At 34.6% G+C, this 21,604-nt stretch overlaps 1 protein-coding gene across 3 annotated transcripts in view; it reads right to left on the bottom strand.

Moving 5' to 3' along the window:
- Positions 1-571: 571 nt before the first annotated feature.
- LOC150099993 (ATP-dependent translocase ABCB1-like) overlaps positions 572-21,604 on the bottom strand; it is a 370,123-nt gene continuing 349,090 nt past the window's right edge. For all 3 annotated transcript variants that reach the window (XM_090402525.1, XM_090402527.1, XM_090402526.1), the window contains exons 25-27: positions 19,178-19,384; positions 6,416-6,562; positions 572-1,958 (exon numbers count right to left, since the gene is read on the bottom strand). In XM_090402525.1, the coding sequence (XP_090258651.1) occupies positions 1,755-1,958; positions 6,416-6,562; positions 19,178-19,384 (558 nt within the window). In that variant the 3' untranslated portion in view covers positions 572-1,754. The remainder of the gene's footprint in view (positions 1,959-6,415; positions 6,563-19,177; positions 19,385-21,604) is intronic.

Below are 21,604 nucleotides of genomic sequence, written 5' to 3'. Positions count from 1 at the left end.
GTGAGACCCCCCCTCAACACTTCAGTGCATTGCAGAAGAAGGCAAATCCATTCCCATAATAGGATATTCAATGTGTTTTGTGAGATGAGTGTTTATTATTATACATTGGAAAATTAGCTTTTCTTTTATGAAAATTCTAGTTTTTAAAATTATAACTATTTTGCTTGTACAACAGTTCGAAAATTTTACGTATAAAGCAGATGATTTCATGTGTTGATAACAAATTCGTACATCACCTTATTCCTTTCTCCCCTTCAACATGAATTGACTCTTCTTGACACATTGCCAGCCGAGGGTCTCACATCTGTGGTCAAACAGTAATACACTCCATGGAAGTAAAGTAATGCTTAATAGACATGTACTGTTTCACAACTTAACTGGATGTTCTGGAATATAGTTGCTATACATGTAAACAATAAAATATACTTTTTTTCTTTTTGCAATCATGGTTTACAAATGAATATTACAGGGACGAATGCTGGTCTTGAAATTCATGCTTGCTCTTGTTATCATTCAAGGAGTGAGAGGTGTGATTGAAGTCTAATTAGAGGAATAATGAATTACTGACTATTTAAAACTATATATTTAGAAATTTATGTACATTTAATCATACAAATACAACATTTATTTTACAAATGATGTTCTATCTTTTTCAATTTAGCTACTTGAATACAAATTCTATCCTACGGTTCTTCTTCATGAACTGGTCAATAAAAAGTTGGTTGTAACTTCATTTTCCCAAGCAACACGCACACTAAAGGCTGGCTGAAGCTATGTTGACTGTGCATGGCCTGTGTTTAAGCAACAGAGTGAGATGACGTGAAGGGAGCAGAAATGGCTATGCGAGCACATGAAATCACAGTGTTGCAGCAAGGACCTGGAAGCTCCAACAACCGAGCAAGCCAAGGTAGCTTTGACTAGACGAGCAAGCATCAGCTTTCGATACACAACGCAAAGCTCAATTATTGCTGCGCAAGCTTAAGATGTCTTCTGTCTACAAAAATAAAAGCCTAAATGGAATGCTTATAAATGCATGCATTTATTAACAAATAAATATTACTTCTTTCTCAAGTAATAAGCTTGCACAGCAAGCATAGCAAAGAATTCGCCCCTGGAATATTAATATATTAGTATAACATGAAGGTAAGTTCCAACATGGTTAACACTTCATTTACATAATTAGGTGTGCTGGAATTATACAACTATTTGAAAAAAAAAAATTTTTTTTTTCCTCTTCAACAATTCTTTTGTTTTTTTAAATGCTTAATATTAATGAAACCCATCTGACAGGATAATCAAATAAGTCAAAGTTTCTCTCATACAGAAAATTTTTTATTTTTTGTGCACTTGAGAATCTCTACCCCAGCAAGTTCAGTTAAGTTAATGTTGAAATCAGACTTGTATATTTTTGCATAAAAATATTACATATTTTGAAAATTAAAAAGAAACAAACAAAATAAAAAAAATGCTGTGTTATGCAGTTTCTGACAGTAATCCAACAGAATTTATGTATTTATGAAATAACTGATAATATTCTATATCTGTACATTCCAATGAAAATAAATTTTCTGCAATAAAATTTATGAGGGTATATTTACACAGGTATCGAAGAACATGATTTCAATGTTTTGTGCAGACAAAATCTAGCTATAAACTGAACAATTCTGTAGTTCCTTTCCGATCCAACAATATGTAAAACTCTCCAAAATAGAAATTTAATCCACAGAATTATTGCAGATAATCAACAAAATAAATTATTCTGTTAAATTACCCTGTACATTACAGAGATTATAATAGTGTCCTTTCAGAGCCAAGAGATCTTGATGTCGTCCCATTTCTACCACTTTCCCATTCTGAATAACAACAATTTTGTCTGCATTTTGGATTGTGGAAAGTCTGTGAGCTATTACAATACAAGTCCTGCCTTCCCTGGCTTTATCTAATGCTTCTTGAACAACCTTTTGAATGAGAAAAAGATAAGTCACTTAAAACAACAAAAGAGATAAAGACTAAAATTTACATATATACTGTATATAAAGAATAAAATTCTCACACACACACACACACACACACACACACACACACACACACACACACACACACACACACACACACACACACGGAAAACATTTTATGTTAATCTTCCATCCCATGGTCCTTTTCTATTCATACCACATCTTTTACTAATTTTTTTTGTATTATGATAATTTTGAAGGGTGGTAATAAACATTCCTTCAGTATCTTTACTAAAACCAAATTGTCTCTTTGCTAGAACAGTCCTTTTAATTAAAACTGCACCATGTTACTTTTGTCTTCAGTCTATAATTTTGGATATAAAAAAACTAGTCTGAGAATTATATATTATCAAAGTTTATATTTTAAAAAGTCATTATATTAGTCAAATCTCAATTTGACTAATATAATGAATGAGTGCATTTTCATTAATGACATATGTAATGTTATAAAGTCATGGGCAAAAGTGCAATGGAAATATTGGAGATGATGAAGCGGGTTTATGGTGGAAATTATGTATCATTATACACATGCTTTTGAGTGACGAGTTTCTGCAATGACAGAGGATTATCAGAAGACTGTGAAGAGCCTGAACCATCAAAAATAGTTCATACACTAGAATTAGTTCAAAAAATACCACCTACAATTAGCTCTGCTGATGCATTCCTGAATGCTAACAATGTGAAGTTTTTTCCTATATCCTCATTTTTCGCCATTGCCATTTGATATTGCCATCTTTCTCAGTTGTCTCATATCTGAGGTCTCCAGTCTTTGAAGTGGTTTTATTTCTAGCCCAGCTCCATATGTTAAAACTGGTTTGAATACTGTCTTGTATACAGCCACTTTAGTGTTTAGATAATCTTTCTTATTCCTTATAAATTTATTCAGTTGACATATCATACCAGCTTTGCTAATTCTGCTGTCTATTTCCAAATTTAATTTGCATCTTCACTAAAAAAGTTGCACCTAAATAGCTGAAATATTTTACTTGTTCTATTATAGGTTTTCCATTCAGGATTGAGCTGATGTTTTCAATATTTCTGCCTATTTCCATTGTCTTCTCTTTATAGCTGATTTTCATATCAAATTTATTATAGCAGTTATTCAATTTAGGCAGGGAATCTGACTGACAGACTTGTACTGGATTTATTTAGAAGTATAATAAAGTAAAAATTCCAATTTTGACATTAGGTTTAATACCACTATCCTTCTTCATCATCACTCCTTTCCTTCATAATGTGTGATCCATATAAATGATGTTTCACTCAGTTATAAATTAAATTAAAAATGCCATAAATTTATTCTTATTTATTGTTGATAACAATGTTTTTCCACTGGTTCAGGACATGGGTATACAGAGAATTAAGCAGATATATAATCATTTATGTAATCATTTCTTACTTTGCTGTTTGTTTGCAGCAAAGTAAGGGGCGGCTGCAACAAAACCTCATCAAATGGGACTAACTGACTGGACCAGATAATTGCGAGTGTGGGACAACCTAGTCCTTTCCTCCTTCTTCAATCACCTTGCACAAAAGAGGACCTTATATCCTGCACAGAAAAACAGTTGATTTCACAAGATACTGGAGGAACATCTGACCATATTTAATGTATGTAACTTATGTTTCTTAATATAGTTTCTTTTTTCTTCATATTTTACTTATTATTGCCTGTATAATTTATCTATTAAATTTAAGCTGTTATCATTTGTAATGTATCCTAATTTGTTGTAAATAATGTTGTGCCAATTGCTTACTACTGTATCACTTGTGTTTGGATATGAAATAAATAATTTTGCTATTTAGATCTTCAACAAGAATGAACCTTTTCATCGTGTTAGCTGCCCTCTCTAATGTCTGAAAAAATTCTTCCACTTCTTCCTTATTAGACCTTCTGTGGAACCATAGCCACAAATAAGTCTCACTGTCCAGTTCCCCATTCTGATTATTATTGTATAACACCTCAAGGGAGTCCAAAGACTACCATCAAGAAGATTATCCTGATATTTAGTGTGGAATGCTATAACTACTTCTTTTCTTTGATTGCTACTGCTTGAATATAGCATCTTGTATTTGTTGCTCAGAAAGATCTTGCTTGTTTTTGTCTTCTTTGTTTCAGTAACACCTATCATACTGATCTGGTACTTATCCAATTCTTTTACTAGTTTTTCTATTTCTTTTCCACTGATGCTTCTTGTGTTGATGGTGCCAATCTTTAATTCTGCTGATTTTGAGTTGGAATTTGTTCCAATAGCTGACTCTTCGCTGTTTGCTCCGGTTCCCAGATGAAAACAATGGGGGGGGGGGGGGAGATTGTTGAACTGGGCTACACCCTCATGAAATTCTGTCATGTTGTACCATTATTGCATTATGGTTTAAGCCAACAACATTTGTTCAGCTAAATCTTAAATTATATATCCTTTCATGATATTTATCTCACCAAATTTTTGCCATAAGATTTCTCACAGAATTTTATTATCTGCTTTTTATATAGAGCTTAGCTTTAAAAAAAAAAAAAAAAAGTTGCTATGTTCTCTTCATAAAATATAGAAAAGATAGACTGACTTACCAGAAACTTTGGATATTTCTCCATTTTAAGGACTAAGTTCTTCAGTCCACCACAATGTTCAGATTTTTCTATCATTGTAAACAATTCAACCATCTGAATAATGTTTTATTCAAATTTTGATACTGAGTGTTCAAGGTTCAATTTTTGTTTCATACTCTTTTTTTTTTTTTTTTAAATCTAGTAATATTCTCTGGAGCTTTCAGAAGTATAACATCATCTGCAAAAAGAAATTGAGTTCATTCAGCTCAGCTTTCAGCTGCTGAGCCAGTTCAACTCTAAAAGCTGCTTGGGTTTGATTATTTTTAAAACTTTCACACATACTATACTTTTCTTTTCAGTATGATATTCATTTTTATCCTGCTCAAATTGAATAACTAATTAGTGATCACTTCCTATTTCAAATTGCTTTTTTACTCTTGTATCATGAACTGCAAATGTCATCATTAATGAAAACATAGTCAAACTAATTTTCTTTGCATGTGCACGCACATGGGGACACCAATTCTTTATATCAGAACAGGCTGTAAGTAATGATTAATTCATGTTCTGAGGACCAGGAGGTCCTCACAATTATTATATATAGCTTTGTTCTTTTTCCAAGTTTCCCACAAAGATGTCTGGAATTCATTTCTACTCTATTATCTAGATCTCCTACAAGAACTAGCTTTTCTTTATTTTTCTGACTCATAAAATTCCTCTGCATCTTCACAATTGATTGTGAAGATGCAGTTGGTCCACAAGTACAATAAAGTCTGATTGTCCAGGTTTGCATTTGAAATATACCCATGACACTCTACTTTCAGATTGATTCTAAATTAAATGAAATATGCTAAGAAATTGTATCACTGTCTAATCCTTTATCCAAGTAAGCAAACAAAGTTTGCACATTAAGTTTCTTCACAACTAGGCTACTTGTATATAGAGGCTAATGCATATTAATTATCTTAGTATCAATAATGCAAAGCACACATCCTTTCAGGTGTATAATACAATGAATTATGGAAAGGGCCACTACTTCCTACAACTAGCTCTAACCAACTTATTTCAATAATAAGGTGTTACACCTTTTCACTACTTGTATGTGGGATATGTATGACTTCTGCATTACTTCAACTTGGTATCTCTTCTGGGTCTGGTTCTACCTCAATAAAGTTGAAACCAGTCTGGATAGTGGCCTTTCCAGGCCAGGAAAGGCCAAAAAGATGCACACTTTGCATTATGGGATACTAAGGCAATTAATGTGAAGTCATTAGCTTTGATATACAAGTAGCCTAGTCATGAAGAAACTTCATGCAAACATTGTTTACACTTGGGTAAAGGATTTAACAAAAATGTAATTTCTTAGCATTTTTAATTTCATTTCTCTCTTTGTTAAGTGTTAAATACTACAACTACTTTTTCCTTTCTCTGATCACGATTGTCCAATTTAGTCTTTTTTTTGTCTTCATAAACCAATTTTGTGAACATGATATTTCTCTAATTCTTCTTCTTCTTCCAGCTCCATTTGTTTTCCACTGATTCTTCAAATGTGAATGATGCCCACCTTCAATTCAGTGAGATTGAGTTTGTTCCAGTAACCGATTTTTCAATGTTTCCTCTTGGTACCTGAGGGGTGCTTTGTTTAACCAGGCAACATCCCAGCCAGCATGATACTTCATAATGTTGTTGTTGTTTTTAATAACCCAATAGACAATAGAATTTAGTCCTAAATTGCTTTTACTGGATAGGTAAGATTTAACTCAAACATAATTTCATATCATAATCTGGTTTATTGTAAATTAGGTACAGCTCCATTCGGCTCTGTATTTATATAACACTGAACCTTATTACTTACCTTTTCACTTTCACTATCCAAAGCTGAGGTAGCTTCATCTAAAAGAAGAATTTTAGGATTGCGTACAAGAGCTCGAGCAATAGCAATGCGTTGTTTCTGTCCTCCACTCAATTGTGTCCCTCTGTCACCAACATTTGTCTCATAACCCTGGAAAGAGTATGTTTCATTTGTATTAATACTATCTCATCAGTGAAATTATTAATGATAATAAAAAGATCATTAAAAAAAATCTTTCATCAACCAATTTTGGCTGACTAATTTTATTGAAATTTCAATCATCACCACACCATCATTTATAGGACCCTAAAGAATGTACAGATACTATTATAGTACTATTCAACCAAATCTACATTATTACTAGCTTCCTATCAACATTTTTTTAAAAATGAATATTATTTATAAAGTCTCCAATACTGTCAGATCTTGCAATTTGCTTTTAAGGCACTACTTACTGCATTAATCCACCTATATCTTGATATCCTTCTGAACCTTTTTTTTCCTACCAGCAAACACCTGCCTTAGTAACTTTTCCTCTTCTGTTTAAGTCAGCATACCATCTAAGATAATATGTACACATTAAAAGGAGAGAAAAGCTGTATTCCCATGTTATTGAATGCTAATGATATTCCACTTTATAAGTTCTTTCCTGATATTTTCATTTTTAACATACTATTGAAGCCACCTGTTCATTTTCCTAATTTTCCTCAGAACTTTCATATCTGTCTGTGTCTAGTACCCAATTAATTGCTTTATTTCCAACCCAACTTTCAAGCCCATTAGTTAAAACTGGTTTGAGCACCATCTTGTAAACTGAGTTTAGTGTTTTGATGAAGTTCTCTCTTATTCCACACAAATTTATTCATATGACTCTCTGCCATACTAGCTTTGCTGATTCTATTATCTATTTCCAAACTTTATTATTTTATGAGGACCTCTGTGGAGTCCAAAGATTCATCATAGCCTTCTTTATGTCAGAACCATTTGGCTCTTTTTATTTTCCACTCCCATAGGACCGTGCCACAGCAAAAACTTAAATTGAACAGAGACTGATCAGTGTGCACAGCCAATTCTCTTACACCTTATCATAACACAAAGGCTGTATTCCCATTGAGAATTCATAATATTCAATGCAACTCCAGTTCATCTACCTCCATCCAGATGACACCCTTGCAAAGTGATCCCTCAAGTAATTGAACTATTTCTTCTGCTACTGTTTAGCTATCTTTCCATAATGATTCATGTTACACTTGCCATATGGTGAAAGAAATGTTCAGATTTCCTTTGTGCTGCCCAGCAAACTGCTTCTCTTAATCTAATTTTGTCTTCCCTACTATATACCTTTTTTTGGCTGTGCTTTCTACTGTTTGTGAATTTGCTGATCATCTTTCTCTTTATATTCCCTACACAAATTTGCTTTTTCTATGGTTCCTGCTTAATGACGCTATTCATCCATTTAATTTTCATGTGATTTATCCTTCTAACCAGTAATATGATACTATTCCCTTTAAACACTCCTTGACTAATTCCCGGAACTGCTAAGCTCTAAGCTGTTTCTTAAGTTTGGTGAATGAAAACTCCGCATTCACCAAATCTAACAGATAAGCTTAGGTGTTGATGGTTATTCATGACTTATTTTTCACGGTATTAACAACACCAAAACACTTTTATCAACAAAGATGTTTTATTAACGCTTATATTTCGCTGATTTTCAACTCAGCATCATCAGAGCACAACACACATGTAAACGCGACAGTGAGTGAGTGAAACAATACAATTGCAAAAGACAAAAGATCTAAAGTCCTATTTTTGGTGCCCTCTAACGAAAAAAAACAAAAACAAAAAAACCCGCAGTTATCCAGGAGTTTTTCTTAGGATAACCGTCTCCCAAATTTTTGGCAAATTAATGCAACCATATTTGTTCAGGTTGGGAGAATTCTTCAAAGCCATTGCTGACTCAAAAAATAATCTTTCAGATCTATAACGACTCCTAAATAGCACATTCATTTTTCTCCATCTAATCCTGTGTGAAGGAGTGTCCAAAGCGTGGTCTGCCAGTCCCGACTTGCCATAGTAATAGTAGCGAATGTATCTTTCATGTTCTTCCAGGCACTGATCTTCCTGTTTGCCCATAATAGGCCAAGTCACAGTCACATGGAACTTCATACACTCCTGGGTGTGCTAAAGGGTGAAGTTTATCCTTAGGCGAGCGGATCAGAGTTGCCAGCTTGACATGAGGTTTGAAGGTGGTGCGAAGGCCATGTTTCAACAATACTTTGGCTATCTTTTCCGATGTATCTCTGATATAGGGAATAGAAATGGTCATGTTGTATTCTTGTGTATTAGAGGAGGGCAGAGTAATGGGCCAATGTAGTATTTTATCTATTTTGTAGGGATTGTAGCCGTTGGCTAAGAACGTATGGCATAGGTACTGGAGTTCAGTGGTCAGAGCTGTATCGTTAGAACAAATGGCTCTGGCTCTGTGTGTAATAGCCAAAGTATTGTTGAAACATAGCCTTCGCACCACCTTCAAACCTCATGTCAAGCTGGCAACTCTGATCCGCTCGCCTAAGGATAAACTTCACCCTTTAGCACACCCAGGAGTGTATGAAGTTCCATGTGACTGTGACTTGGCCTATTATGGGCAAACAGGAAGATCAGTGCCTGGAAGAACATGAAAGATACATTCGCTACTATTACTATGGCAAGTCGGGACTGGCAGACCACGCTTTGGACACTCCTTCACACAGGATTAGATGGAGGAAAATGAATGTGCTATTTAGGAGTCGTTATAGATCTGAAAGATTATTTTTTGAGTCAGCAATGGCTTTGAAGAATTCGCCCAACCTGAACAAATATGGTTGCATTAATTTGCCAAAAATTTGGGAGACGGTTATCCTAAGAAAAACTCCTGGATAACTGCATTTTTTTTTTTTTTCCCATTAGAGGGCGCCAAAAATAGGACTTTAGATCTTTTGTCTTTTGCAATTGTATTGTTTCACTCACTCACTGTCGCGTTTACATGTGTGTTGTGCTCTGATGATGCTGAGTTGAAAATCAGCGAAATATAAGCGTTAATAAAACAACTTTGTTGATAAAAGTGTTTTGTGTTGTTAATACCGTGAAAAATAAGTCATGAAAACTCCACAACATTAGTCACCTCTCAAGTCAGGAGTACATGAACTCTTTTCCTAGTCAGTGTCTAAGTTGCTATCTTGGTATGGACAAATCCTCTGATGCTATTACCAGATTCAGCATACCCAAATCGTAATTCTTACCTCCTCCTGTTTTAGATAATCATTTCTGAGCTGTTGTAGGTCATTTATGGCAGTATAAATTTCATTTTTTGTAACTCATGTACTTTCCATTTCAATCTACATCTATACAGCTTAAGTCTCACATGTGCTAATTTGCTATCACATGACCTCTACAATTTCATTTGCATCAACTTGCACTGGGACTGTAACAAAAAAATGACTACAACTGGCTCACACTATAGTGAGCACCATTATAATAAATTCATTCACTATGACAGACTGGTGTCATAGTGAATGAATGATGCTGGAAAGTCTCTATGAAAGCTCTAATGGCACAATGTTATTCTAAAGAAAATAGTTTACTGAGTGGTTAGCACACTTGCTCTCCAACAAATAGGCTGCAGGTTTGATTCTTATGTGCCATGGATGTTTGTGATTATCTTAAGGTGGGAGATGAATTTTCATTACTTGGTGTGAGACTACCCATCACTTATTGAGGCTTGAAAAAGATCCATGTTTGGTCTCTAGAGTAGGGTTTCCAGATTATGTAAAAAATAAATAACAAATAGGAAAAAAAATCTTTAGCATACCAACAGTACAAATGTACTATAGGTTTGAGGAAAAAACCCTTCATGGGTGAGAGGAACATAAAAAAATTCCACTATAATAAGCTATTCCCATCTTCCATATGAATTTACTATAGCAAGAGTCAACTGTACATAAATTTTGTGTGTGTTGGCCTTTATCTCAAACAAAAAAAAGTTCATGTGAATCCTGCCCATGCATGAAAGACTGTAAACCTACAGTACATTATCATTATCACCATGAGTTGGTTAAGGATCACATAATCCAGAAATTCCATTCCTAGAGACCAAAATGAATAACTTTTCATGTACTTCAAGCCTCCAATAACTAGGTGCTTTTATACTAGGCGATAAAATCCATCTAATACCTAAACTCATTCACAAATATCCATATCCACTGTGGGATTCAAACCCACAGCCAGAGTTGAAGAGTAGAAAACACTTTCTCCAGAAGCTGTATAACTGAGAGGAGACCTCCACATAGCCGTTAAAGGGATGTGGAGAACTCACCAGGGCTTCTGACCTAATGTCCAATCCTCACCTTCTCATGGGGAACCCTGTTGGGTATCTACTTGGATACTGAACGAACAAGGATGGGCTGGAAATTTAGATTTAGCTGACCAAATTGTATTCTTACTGGTTAAACCAAAATACAAAATGATGGTACAACATGACAAAATTTCATGCCGGCTGGGGCGTCTCCTGGTTAAACAAGGCCCCCGTTGTTTTCGCTAGGGAACCAGCGTGAACAGCGAAAAGTCAGCTACTACTGGTTTTAGATTCAGCCCTAAAACACACCCTAAATCAATATCACCAGAGTTGAAGATTGGTAATATCAACTTAAGAAGCCTGAATGGCAAAGAAATGGAGCTAGCTGAGGAATTAGAAAAGTACCAGATCAACATAATAGGGATGACTGAAAGAAGAAAAAAAAGACAAAAACTGGCGAGATCTTTCTGAGCAGTAAATACAAAATGTTATATTCAGGCAATGACAATCAAGGAAAAGAAGGATTAGCCATAGTATGCAACACAAAATATGAGGCTAATCTTCTTGAATGGCAGGCAGTCTCAAGTAGAGTAATGTGGGCAAATATGAGAATGGGGAAACTGGACAATGAGACTTATTTGTGCCTATGGTCCCACAGAAGGTTCTACTAAGGTAGAAGTGGAGGAATTTTTTGAGGCTTTAGAAAAAGCAACTGACACAATGAAAAAGGAAAGTTGGTCCTTGTTGGGGATATAAATAGCAGAGTAGGAAATGATTGTGAGACATACAAAAATATTTTGGGAAAATTTGGAGAAAAGAGCAAAGCTAATAATAATAATGGCAAATAGCTGCTGGATTTCTGCTCAGGACATGGACTGATTACTAACACCAAGTTTCAACATAAAAATGTGCACAAATTTACAGGAGAGGCAAGGAATAAGAAAAGTCTCATTGACTATGTTATTGTTAATAGTGGTATTTTCTCCCTGTGCAGAACACCAGAGTGTACAGAGGATTTGAAATTGGAAGTGATCACTAATTAGTCTTAAGCAGGATAAAATTGAATTTAATATTGAAAAGAATAACATGTAAGAAAGTTTTAAAGTGAATAAAAGTTGAGCAGCTCTCAGATGTGAACTGTAGACTAAAATACACAAAGATTATTGAAGGAAAAATGAAAGAGTTTGAGAATAGGAACCAAAATTTGGAGATTCAGTGGCAAGCCTTGAAGAAAATGCTGATTGATTCAGCTAGAGAGGCATGTGGTGAAGTTGTCTGCAAGGATAGAAAAATTAGAACTCCATAGTGGAAACAGGAAGTTAAAGAGACAGTCAGGGAAAAGAAGAAAGCATATCAAAAGTTCCTGGCAAATAAGTCAGATTGTGCTCTTAGAGAATACAGAGACAAATGTAAGAAAGCTAAACACTGTGTAAAACTAGCTAAACAAAAATCATGGGAGGACTTTGGCAAGAACATAGAAAATAAATATCAAGAAGGTGGCAAAATATTCTGGAGGTTGTTGAAGAAGCTTAGGAATGGAGGAAAGAGTGTTGTAAAAGGAGTTACAGATGATAAAGGTGACATGAAAACAGGAGAAAAAGATATCCTTGAAGTATGGAGTAATTACTTTGAAAAACTGCTAAATAAAACAAGCTGTTTGGACAGCACAGTGGTAAAAAACACTGATCAGGCATGCAGTCAGGAATACATATTCATACTTGAAGTAGAAAAAGCCATCAAAGGCTTGAAATATGGAAAGGCAGCAGGAGTAGATGATATTCAACCAAAAATGCTGAAGTATGGTGGTATAAAACTCTTGCAGTGGCTACACTGCATAGTTCAGAATGCCTGGACAGAGGGATGAATTCCTAATGATTGGAGTAGAGCTCTCTTAGTACCCATATATAAAAAGGGATATAAAACTGAATGTGAGAATTACAGAGGTATTTCCCTACTGTGTGTTCCTGGTAAGATTTATGCAAGTATACTTGAGAAGGATTGTGGAAGAGAAGCTTGGTGAAGAGCATGTTGGATTCAGGCCAAATAAAGCCTGTCAGGATCAGATCTTCACTTTACAACAAACAGTGGAGAAATCATGGGAATATAACAAAGATCTGTATTTAAGTTTTGTCGATTTGAAAAAGGCATATGACAAGGTGCCAAGAGAGAAGCTATTCGATACACTACAGTTATATGGTGTCAATGGGGCATTATATCAAGCAATACTTATTGTTGTTTATTATTTTAACGGTATAATAGAACACAGAAACTAAGTAAAAAATTAATTTATTAACTTCATGCTGATATTTCGCTGGTGTTATAACCAGCAACTTCAGAGCACAAAAACACTGTTTGTCACAATACGCGAGACTAAGACAACATGGTGTACTTAAACAAAATTGTAGCAGCAACACAAAGACTAGAGTCCTGATTTTGGTGCCCTCTATCTGGAAAAAAAAAAAAAAAAAAAAAAAAAAAAAAAAAAAAAAAAAAGCTATCATATATTACTAGAGTCCTAGGAAAGTGCTAGTTTTTTCTTAATATGACTGTCTCCCAGATCTTCGGCAAGTTAATACAGCCATATTTGTTGAGATTTGGAGTGTGTTTTAGGGCTTCTGTCGCCTCTAAGAACAATCTCTCTGATTTATACGGGTTTCTGTGTAGTACTTTTGTGTTTTTCCAGTTGATCCTGTGTGCAGGGGTATCCAGAGCATGGTCTGCTAGGCCTGACTTCCCATAATGATAATTCCGGACGTATCTTTTATGTTCGCTGATGCTCACAGTTCTTCCTGTTTGACCGTAGTAGGCTTGATTGCATGAGCAGGGTACTTGGTAGACTCCTGGATGTGATAAAGGAGGAATGCTGTCCTTGGGTGAGCGGATGAGGGTGGCTAATTTGCTACATGGTCTGAATGTAGTGCGTAGTTTTATGTTTATTGAGAATTCTTGAGATCTTTTCAGATGTGCCTTTAATGTAAGGGATGGTGACTGTTTTGTTGTAGTTCTCTGTGGTTGATGGTGGGAGGGGTTTCTTAGGAGTGTTTAGTATTTTGTTTATTTTATGTGGATTGTAGCCGTTGGCCAAGAAGGTGTGGCGTAAGTGAGTCGGTTCAGTAGTAAGAGCCTTGTCATTGGAACAGATTGCTCTCGCTCTATGGGTTAGCGTTTTTAATATGCCATATTGTTGAGAAGGATGATGGTGTGATTGTTTGTGTAAGTATCTGCCTGTATGTGTGGGTTTTCTAAAAACTGAAAATGATAAGGAACCATCTGGGAGATGTGTGATGAGTGTATCCAGGAAGGGCAGACAGTTGTTGGCTTCCAGTTCCATAGTAAAGTGGATTTTTGGATGTTGGCTATTGAGCACCAAAAATTCACAAACCAGGCACACCCCTACACCCAATTGTGGACAGTATAAATAGTCGCACATACAAACTGGCTAGACATTTAGCAAAGCTACTAGCCACTCTCACTAACAATTCTCCCTCCTTTGTCAAAAATTCAGCACACCTAAAAAGCATCTTACAACACCTTACCCTAAAAAGCTCAGACTTAATAGTATGCTTTGACATCACTTCACTATTCACAAATGTACCACTAATAGAAACCCTCAATCTACTGAAGTCACACTTCCCCCCTGATATATTTGAACTATTCAAATTCACAATACATGCAGGATATTTCACATGGAAAGGGAAAATATACAAACAAATTGATGGGACAGCCGTGGGCTCCCTCCCCCCCTCAGCTAACTTTTACATAGAATAACAAGCCACTCTCAAACCAACACTTTGGCTATGCTATGTTGATGATGTGCTTGCTATTTGGCCACATGGCCCTGAGACATTGAAAACATTCTTAGCACATTGAAATAGCGAACATCCAAAAATCCACTTTACTATGGAACTGGAAGCCAACAACTGTCTGCCCTTCCTGGATACACTCATCACACGTCTCCCAGATGGTTCCTTATCATTTTCAGTTTTTAGAAAACCCACACATACTGGCAGATACTTATATAAACAATCACACCATCATCCTTTTCAACAATATGGCATATTAAAAACGCTAACCCATAGAGCGAGAGCAATCTGTTCCAATGACAAGGCTCTTACTGCTGAACCGACTCACTTACGCCACACCTTCTTGGCCAACGGCTACAATCCACATAAAATAAACAAAATACTAAACACTCCTAAGAAACCCCTCCCACCATCCACCACAGAGAACTACAACAAAACAGTCACCATCCCTTACATTAAAGGCACATCCGAAAAGATCTCAAGAATTCTCAATAAACATAAACTACGCACTACATTCAGACCATGCAGCAAATTAGCCACCCTCATCCGCTCACCCAAGGACAGCATTCCTCCTTTATCACATCCAGGAGTCTACCGAGTACCCTGCTCATGCAATCAAGCCTACTACGGTCAAACAGGAAGAACTGTGAACATCCGCATCAGCGAACATAAAAGATACTTCCAGAATTATCATTATGGGAAGTCGGGCCTAGCAGACCATGCTCTGGATACCCCTGCACACAGGATCAACTGGAAAAACACAAAAGTATACACAGAAACCCAAATAAATCAGAGAGATTCTTAGAGGCGACAGAAGCCCTAAAACACACGCCAAATCTCAACAAATATGGCTGTATTAACTTGCCGAAGATCTGGGAGACAGTCATATTAAGAAAAAACTAGCACTTTCCTAGGACTCTAGTAATATATGATAGCTTTTTTTTTTTTTTTTTTTCAGATAGAGGGTGCCAAAATCAGGACTCTAGTCTTTGTGTTGCTGCTACAATTTTGTTTAAGTACACCATGTTGTCTTAGTCTCGCGTATTGTGACAAACAGTGTTTTTGTGCTCTGAAGATGCTGGTTATAACACCAGCAAAATATCAGCATCAAGTTAATAAATTAATTATTTACTTAGTTTCTGTTACCGTTAAAATAATAAACAACATGTTCGACGAACACATAAGTCTGTCCACACGTTCAAGCAATACTTAGTCTTTATTTGAGTTGTAAGTCAGCAGTTAGAATTGAAGGAAGTACAGGAAGATGGTTTAATGTTAAATCTGGTGTGAGACAAGGAGATGTACATTATCTCCTCTGTTATTCATTATCTATATGGATCACATTATGAAGGAAAGTGGTAATAAACATGATATCAAAATTGGAGATGTTAATGTCAGCTCTTTGCTTTATGCGGAAGATGTTATACTTCTATATAAATCCGCTACTAGTCTGCAAGATTCACTGACTAAATTGAATAACTGTTGTAATAGATATGGTATGAAGGTCAGCAATAAAAAAGACAAAGACAATGAAAATAGGCAGAATCACTGAAAATGTCAACTGTGTTGTGAATGGTGTTGGATTCTGATTATGTAGAGATTAGAGTAATTATTATTTGCTTCAGAATCCAACATGATCTTCCATCACAAAGGCTAGATTTGTAAATATTATTTAATGTAAATAACTTATTTTACAATTTAATATTCATATAACTACTTTAATTTTGTCTAATATCTAATTATTTAATCAAAGATATGTATTAATAGCGATAAAACTGTACTAAATATTATTAAGCTATTTTAATTATTACTATGTTAATATTATAAGAACTTGTATTTGATAATTTAACTGCACATTCATTGAAATATAAATATTCTTTATTTATTCCTATTTGTAGAAGTTTAGCATTATGCAATACCTCAATTTTATTATGTTTTGTTTTGTTGTCATGGAGATGTATGTAAGTGAGTGAGCACGTTTTGGAACACCACGTGAGGAGAAGGTTTATTGAAAAGAGTTTTAGAAAGAAATCACGAGAATAATTTAGGCAGGAAGAACAGATATATAAGGGATTAACGCTGAAATTATTATTTAATTAAGGGGAGATTAGATGAATTACAAGAGAGAGAAAGGAGAGGGTTGGCATTAGGTTGGAATCGGAGCATTCGGCATTCAGGAATCACAGTGCGATAATAGCGAGTCGGCAAGTCACTCAAGCAGCTAATAAAGTCTACTAGTCAAGAAGCAGTTAGCTAATAAGTTGTAGAATAACAATTATAGCTACGGAAAACAGCTAAGAGACTATTAAATAGACTAGCGATACTTGAATTGAGATTTAATTTCAGCACCAACCTTTCAAGGACATACGGAACCTTGAAGCAAAGCACGAAGTTAATAAAGTATAGTAGAGGCTGTAAAATTGAAGTTTACCGTTAGCTGTGCTTAGAAATATATTGCCTAAAGAATCAAATGAATGCAGGAAGAATGAACAGCTGTGCATGTAAAACCTCAAGTTAAGGAATTATTGTATATTGCCTTAATTCATAAGTGATCAGTAGTATTTCATGCAAGAACGTTTATTTATGTGTAGTGACCGATGATTAATTCAGTTATTGCTTAGAAGATTTATTTAATGAGTGCCGTATACTGTTTAAGTGTTTACAGTTATAAAAAGTGTTTATGTATAAGTAGGTGAAGAAAAAAGATTATCGATAAGATTATTCCAACCGTTAATATTCCTATATAGAGAAGTGTGAGAGTTTCATCCTAGAATTTCCTTATACTAACAGTAACTATTGAGGAAGTTAGCTAAAGTGTAAATTTAAAAGTGTTTGTTTGTGAAGAGGTATTACTGCAATTTTTGTTGTATTTGGAACTTAAGGAACTGTGAGAAGACTGTATTATAGAAATAACAGATTTACCATTGTATGAGTGGTATGATTGAATTTATCTGAGGAGTTAAAATTTTTGTGATATCTTAATTACTGATTTGAAGTTAAGTGTAAAATTTATGATTCTAAAATTAAATCTTTGTTTTTGTTAATCAAAAAAATGTATTTTGCCTGAATCTCTTTTACTGCACCATTCATAAAATATTCGAACCAAAGCGGGTAAATTAAGTAAGTTAAATATTCTAGGCCAGTTTATATAATAACAACATATAAAGGAAGGGTAGTTGAGAGTTGGTTTATCTTCAATTCTTGAGCTAATTCAAATATAAAGTGGCGCAGTCTTTAAATATAAATTTTCTTTATATTTCAGTTAGAAATCAACTTACAACTTATCAATTAGTTAAGAACATCGTAATAGTAATCATGTCGGATCCAAAGTATAGATTAAGAAGAAGTAGGATCCAACAATGGAGAACCTGTCGAACAAGTAAAATATTTCAGCTACTTAGGCACGATTTTTAGTGAAGATGGTAAATTAAATGTAGAAAATAGACAATAGAATCAACAAAGCTGGTATGATAGGAAGTCAATTGAATAAATTCATATGCAAGAAGAGAGATATTAGTCTGAATACAAAATTAGCTGTATACAAGACAGTGTTCAAACCAGTTTTAACTTATGGATCTGAGAGGCTCAGAAGTAAAACACTTGACAAAAGACTAGAGACCGCAGATATAAGAGTCATGAGAAAGATTACAGGCATGAACAGATGGCGTCAATGGCAATATCATATTAAAAATGAGGATATTAGGAAAGAACTTGATATTGTCAGCATCCACGAATGCGTTAGCAGAGCTAATCTCAGGTGGTATGGTCACTTAAACAGAATGGGCGAAGAAAGATTAGCAAAACAAGTGTTCTCTGCCAGGTTGGCATGAAAACGACCCAGAGGAAAACCAAGATACAGGTGGATTGATACCATACAAAGTGCCTTAGACAATAGAAATAAGATCTGATAATGTTGGAGTCTTGACAAGTAACAGACTGATTTGGAGGAAAATTGTAGATAGGAAGTTAGTAATGATGTAAATTTTTAATGTGGTACTATCATATCCTGTACACCCCTTGAGGGTACATGGCAGGAATTTGATGATGATCTAACACCAAATCCATTCAAATATAATTTATCAGTCATATGCCAATCCTTTTATTGATCAAATTCACTCTTGAACAAAATGCATACCATTTCTCCTACATATTTATGCATTAACTACTTTGCAATCATTGCCTTTTTCCTTAAGTTTCTCCCATCATGTCATAGCAACAGAGTTATAATCATAACTCTCTCAATTCTCTCTATTTTTGTTTCTTTCTTGCTAGACATCCTGTCAGGAAACCATCTGCTATCAATCATCTTTCACTACCACCAATAATCTTCAGACAATCTATCAAGGCGTTGGAAGTTTATTTTGCACTTGATGGATTAAACTAAATTTATTATATCTATCAAGCCCATGAACTCGCACTCCTTATCTCTGATACTTATAGTTTGCAAAGACAAAGCAATGCACTGCTAGTATTTCTATTACTGTTGTACCCATTACTGGTCTCCATAGGCTCCTCATTCTATCCTACTGCCCAAGCTGTTGTCCCCCACACGAGACCATCCTTGATGCGAGTTAATTTGGTATTAATCATTATATGCAGTAAAATAAATAAAAGAGCATGGAAAGAACTTACCTCTGGAAGAGAGGTTACAAAATTATGTATATTAGATTGCCGAGCAGCATCAATAATTTCATGCATAGGCACCCGGCGTGAATTGTCACCATATGCTATATTTTCTGCTATGCTGTATCCAAATAGCACTGGTTCCTGTGATACAATCCCAATCTGTGATCTGATATATGATACATTGAAGTCCTGAACATTTTTAGTGTCTATCAGCTGAAAATAAATAAATAATGTGTAATAACCAAGTAAAATATCTTTTAATGTGCATCAATTCATAAATAAGAAATATCATAATCAGCATTAACCCTTTATATTACAGCAACAATAATCATTAGCTGTTATAATAAATAACAATATCACAACTATCACAACACAATATCTATCTGTGGTCTAGTACCCAATTGCTAGTACCTAACTAGCAAATTACTAGTTGTGATATATGATCTATACAGATCATACATATATAATATCAACTAGTATACAGGCATACCCTGGTCATACAATGTATTAGGTTCCAAACCCCACAACAGAGCGAATCATTGCCCCCCCCCCCACTTGTAGATGCATGTAATACTTTGATAACTAATGTTTTTAAGCAGTCATGTAAATGCTAAAATGATGTAAATAAATAATTTATATACATCAGATAAGCAAATGATAATTTTTGAATAATTTCTGCAAACGAAAAAGTTATTCTGAATAGCTTGGTTTAAAGGAAACATGCCAACTAGTTTGCTCATCAAATTACACCATTAAAAGTTTTTTGATTTTGGTAATAAGATTGTCATTTATGGATAACTGTAGTATTAACTATGTAGCACTTTTTAATTTACTAAGAACTTTATCTATTGTTTTAAAATTGTAACAACAGTAGTGCGAGGTAAGTTTAGCCTGTGGCCTATCTCAGTTTTCAATACACCATCATCATCAAGAAATTTAATAATTTTAATCTTGGTATGTAATGTAACAGGCTTACGCATCTTCTTCTCAGTAAGAGTGCTGGAAGCAACAGTACTCTTACTTTGAATTTTATCTGCCATTATTAACAACAATAAGATAAAGTAATAGTCATAAACAGTTTATAATTCACTCCAAAACACCACAAATGTAATGAACAACAATGTGATAAATCAGCCAAGTTCATGAATACTGCACATCACTTGATCCACAGCAATGACATGTGGCTAAAACCGTAACGAATATGGCATCATATAAATGAGCACTGATCATAACTGAAAAGCGTCATATGAGCAGATCAGATCGTCATAAAGTAAAGCATCATAAGGCAGGTTATTACTGCAATTAGAATAAATATGGGTAAACTACATTACATGTTTTGTATTATTTCTAGAATCAGAAACCCAACAATTTTTTTTATTATTCTTTTAAAGCAATTCTGAAGTTTTCTGTTTTTATAATAGAACAGTTAATAATTCTTATTCTCCAAAAAAAGTTTGTTTTGGCAATTTTATAATTAAGAATTTTAATGAAGGACCTGCTGAAATACTAACATAGCAGAGTAATTTTTTTTATTCATTACACTTCTTAAAAATAATATTACAGTCAGTCACTATAATTCACATTACACAAATTACTGACATACTGGGAGAGGGGAAAAGCATTTCATCCATGTTCCAGTACTTTATTCTCTACTTTTATAAATTATCTTCAGTTATATCTGCAGATAGGTTAAAAAAAAAAAAAAAAAAAGAAGTGTTCATTATTGGCAATTTTAATTATTAGAATATATTGAAAATAGACAATACAGCAAGGAAAGAGAAGACATTCAGAATAGATGAAACTTGCTGGTAGGTAAAAATAATTAACTAAGGATTTCTTTTGTTATGTGGCCAATGATCTTGAAAGGATGGTCTTGATTTTTGGAAATAAACAACAGTGGTGAGAGAGATGTGGAACAAAACCTAAAGGAGAGAAACACAGTTGATGAAATAGAAGTCAACAAAATGAAGTATAATGAAGCATTAGGTAAACTAAAAGAAGAAGCTTCTAACATGAATGCTATTTTACTACTGGAGCAGAACTGCAAAGAAGTGGAGAAGACAATCTAGGAGTTAGCCAAGGAAATGAAATACAGAGGATATTATGCAAGAGTAATTATTATTACTATTCAGGACCTCCATGGAGTTCCAAGACTCGTCACAAGAGGACCATCATAGACAACATAGAATCTATCATATCACTCCTTACATCCAAACATTCACCACTATCAGGTAATGCATTTCATGGTCCAATCACCCTCTATGCAAAAAAGAGCCATTTCTTACCCTCTTACTCACCACCTCCTTTCACAACTTCCAGAGATGGTCCTCATTCCTTCCCATTATTCTGCTATATGAAAAATCAACTACCAGTGTCAATTCTGTACTGGTCCAAGTCCTTTTTAGTATTGTATAGTACTGAATAGAGGAGTTT

Source organism: Typopeltis vanoorti, chromosome 13, assembly GCF_054136105.1.
Source record: "Typopeltis vanoorti isolate ZY-2024b chromosome 13, IOZ_Tvanoo_1.0, whole genome shotgun sequence".
Lineage (NCBI taxonomy): Eukaryota > Metazoa > Arthropoda > Arachnida > Uropygi > Thelyphonidae > Typopeltis > Typopeltis vanoorti.
This window is presented reverse-complemented; position numbering and strand designations above follow the sequence as displayed.